We start from the raw sequence: 2,264 nt of genomic DNA, 5'->3' as shown, positions 1-2,264 counted from the left end.
AGAGATGGCGTTAAACACAACATGCAAACACATTGCACAGTTTATTGTAGCAGGAACCAGCTGGCTGAGGAGGCAGCAACTTGGCATAGTTTCATAAAAACGCTACAGCAATCCCAATAATCTCTGCTGGGTTGCTTCTAGATGCACCCCCCCTCCCATGCAGAATGAAAAGCATCCTCCTGGACCTGCAGGGGGGGTCAGAGGGAGCTGCTCCTACCTGTGACAGAGGACACTCCTTGGCCAGAGTGCTTTGGTTCATCTCCTTCAGCAGCTCTTTGAGGGCGTTCCTCACGGTGGCGTGGTTCCACTGCTCACAGGGCAGATCTTCCAGCTTCGCAAAGCTACAGCAAATCAAAACCGCACAAAAATACGTCATTCACAGCTTTCCATAGATCAAAAAAGCACAGTCAGTCACAGCAGTCATCGGGGATGTGTTTTACATCGTTAAGATAAATCCACTTCCTCTTGATTAGTGAAAATATCTCCAGGAAATCAAATGTATCGCTTCTCCTTCAGGCAACATAATTATGTTCATAAACCCATAAGCTATCAGATGGTTAGCATGTGTTGTAGATGCAGTAATAAATCAATTAGCTCAACGTTTAACAGAGAGAAGATTATAGGCAGGAATTTTCACTGGTCAGACCCACACTGCAAAAAATGGAAATCATTTTTCAGAAAATAAGTGCATTTGTTCTTGGATTGAGGAAATAAAAGAGACATTTTGCCAATGGAACAAGACAATTTACACTTAAAATAAGGAAACACTATTTTATTGTCTTATTTCAAGTGCATTTTATGTAATTATCTTATTTTAAGAGTAAAAATACTCACTCCATTGGCCATCTATCTCATTTACCTACTCAAATTAAGGGTAAATACACTTATTTTAAGACATTTTTACTTATTTCTGGATCATTTTTGCAGTTTTTCTTTGCAATAAAAAAAAATTTGAAAAGAAAAAAAGCAGGGCTGTTTGTTTGGAAGAGGGAAGAATTTCTTTAAGTTCTACCTTTTATTAGCACAGAAAAATCCTGCAGAAACAGACTGAAAGAGGGGATTGGAACCAAATTAATAAAAGAAAAACACCTAATAACCAGAGAGCCGCTTAGTTTTAACCCGCCAGCAGCAAAGCTTTAGTTCACTGCATAAAAGATCAAGAAATAAGTAAAAATTGTCTTAAATTAAGTGTATTTACCCTTAATTTGAGTAGGTAAATAAGATAATCTGCCAATGGAATGAGCATTTTATACACTTAAAATAAAACAATTACATAACATGCACTTGAAATAAGACAATACAATTCTTTTTTTCTTATTTTAAATGTAAATTATCTTTTTCCACTGGCATAATGTCTCACTTATCTCCTCAATTCAAGACAAAAAGCACTTAAGAAACAGTGACTCATTGCAATTGACATTTTTTACAGTGTTCCTGCGCTTAAAAAACAGAAACTGTCCTTTTACCAAGAATTAGGACTGGGAATCCAAAACTCTAACTTGAATTAATGATTTACTTTTATAAGTAACGTAATAAAACAAATGATGTGTTTATCAGAGGTGACAAAAGTACTCGCATTCTTTACTGAAGGAAAAGTTAGATACTTGTGTAAGAAGATAAAACTACTGACTCCTGTAAAAAAAGGGTCAAAGTAATGAACACAAAAATAAATATGAAGTTTTTGCTTTTGTTCTGTGTTTGTAAAGAGACTCTGGTTTCCATCCAAATTAGAACTTCAGCTGCATAATATAGTTTAAAGTAAAAACACGTCCTGCAATGAGCAGCTGAGTACTTTTACAGCTTTTGAGTTTATCACAGCAATAAAGCTCCATATAGTTTACATTTAAAACAGAACTTGAAATATAATCAAAATCTGGATCTAAAATATAATAAAAGAGTAAAATCACAACAGAAGCTTCAAAGTAGTCCACAATAATGGGACCCAGGTTGACCTATGACCTCAGGAACCATGAAGGCTGGAAGTGATTGGCTGAAGCTCCATTTACAGTGGAAAATGATCTAGAAATAAGTACAAATTTCTTACATTAACTATATTTAACGTTAATTTGAGTAGGTAAATTAGATTGTAATGAGTATTTTAACTCTTAAAATAAAACAATTATATAATATGCACTTGTAATAAGACAATTAAATGTAAATTGTCTTGTTCCATTGGCAAAACCTCCCTTTTACCTTCTCAATTCAAGAACCGATGCATTTATTTCCAGGAGAAATTACTGATTAAGATTTCCTTTTTTTGCAGT

The 2,264-nt window shown here is 34.6% G+C and overlaps 1 protein-coding gene across 1 annotated transcript in view; it reads right to left on the bottom strand.

The window, feature by feature from the left end:
• LOC107096030 (DNA-binding protein SATB2-like) overlaps nt 1–2,264 on the bottom strand; it is a gene marked incomplete at its 3' end in the record, with an annotated part of 39,491 nt that overhangs the window by 6,573 nt on the left and 30,654 nt on the right. Inside the window, exon 5 of the mRNA XM_015392484.1 lies at nt 218–341. Coding sequence (XP_015247970.1) covers nt 218–341 — 124 coding nt within the window. The remainder of the gene's footprint in view (nt 1–217; nt 342–2,264) is intronic.

This window comes from Cyprinodon variegatus, unplaced genomic scaffold (genome assembly GCF_000732505.1).
Source record: "Cyprinodon variegatus isolate N-32 unplaced genomic scaffold, C_variegatus-1.0 Scaffold593, whole genome shotgun sequence".
In the NCBI taxonomy this organism is placed as follows: Eukaryota; Metazoa; Chordata; class Actinopteri; order Cyprinodontiformes; family Cyprinodontidae; genus Cyprinodon; species Cyprinodon variegatus.
The sequence above is the reverse complement of the archived record's forward strand: the minus strand, read 5'-3'. Positions and strand labels throughout refer to the sequence as shown.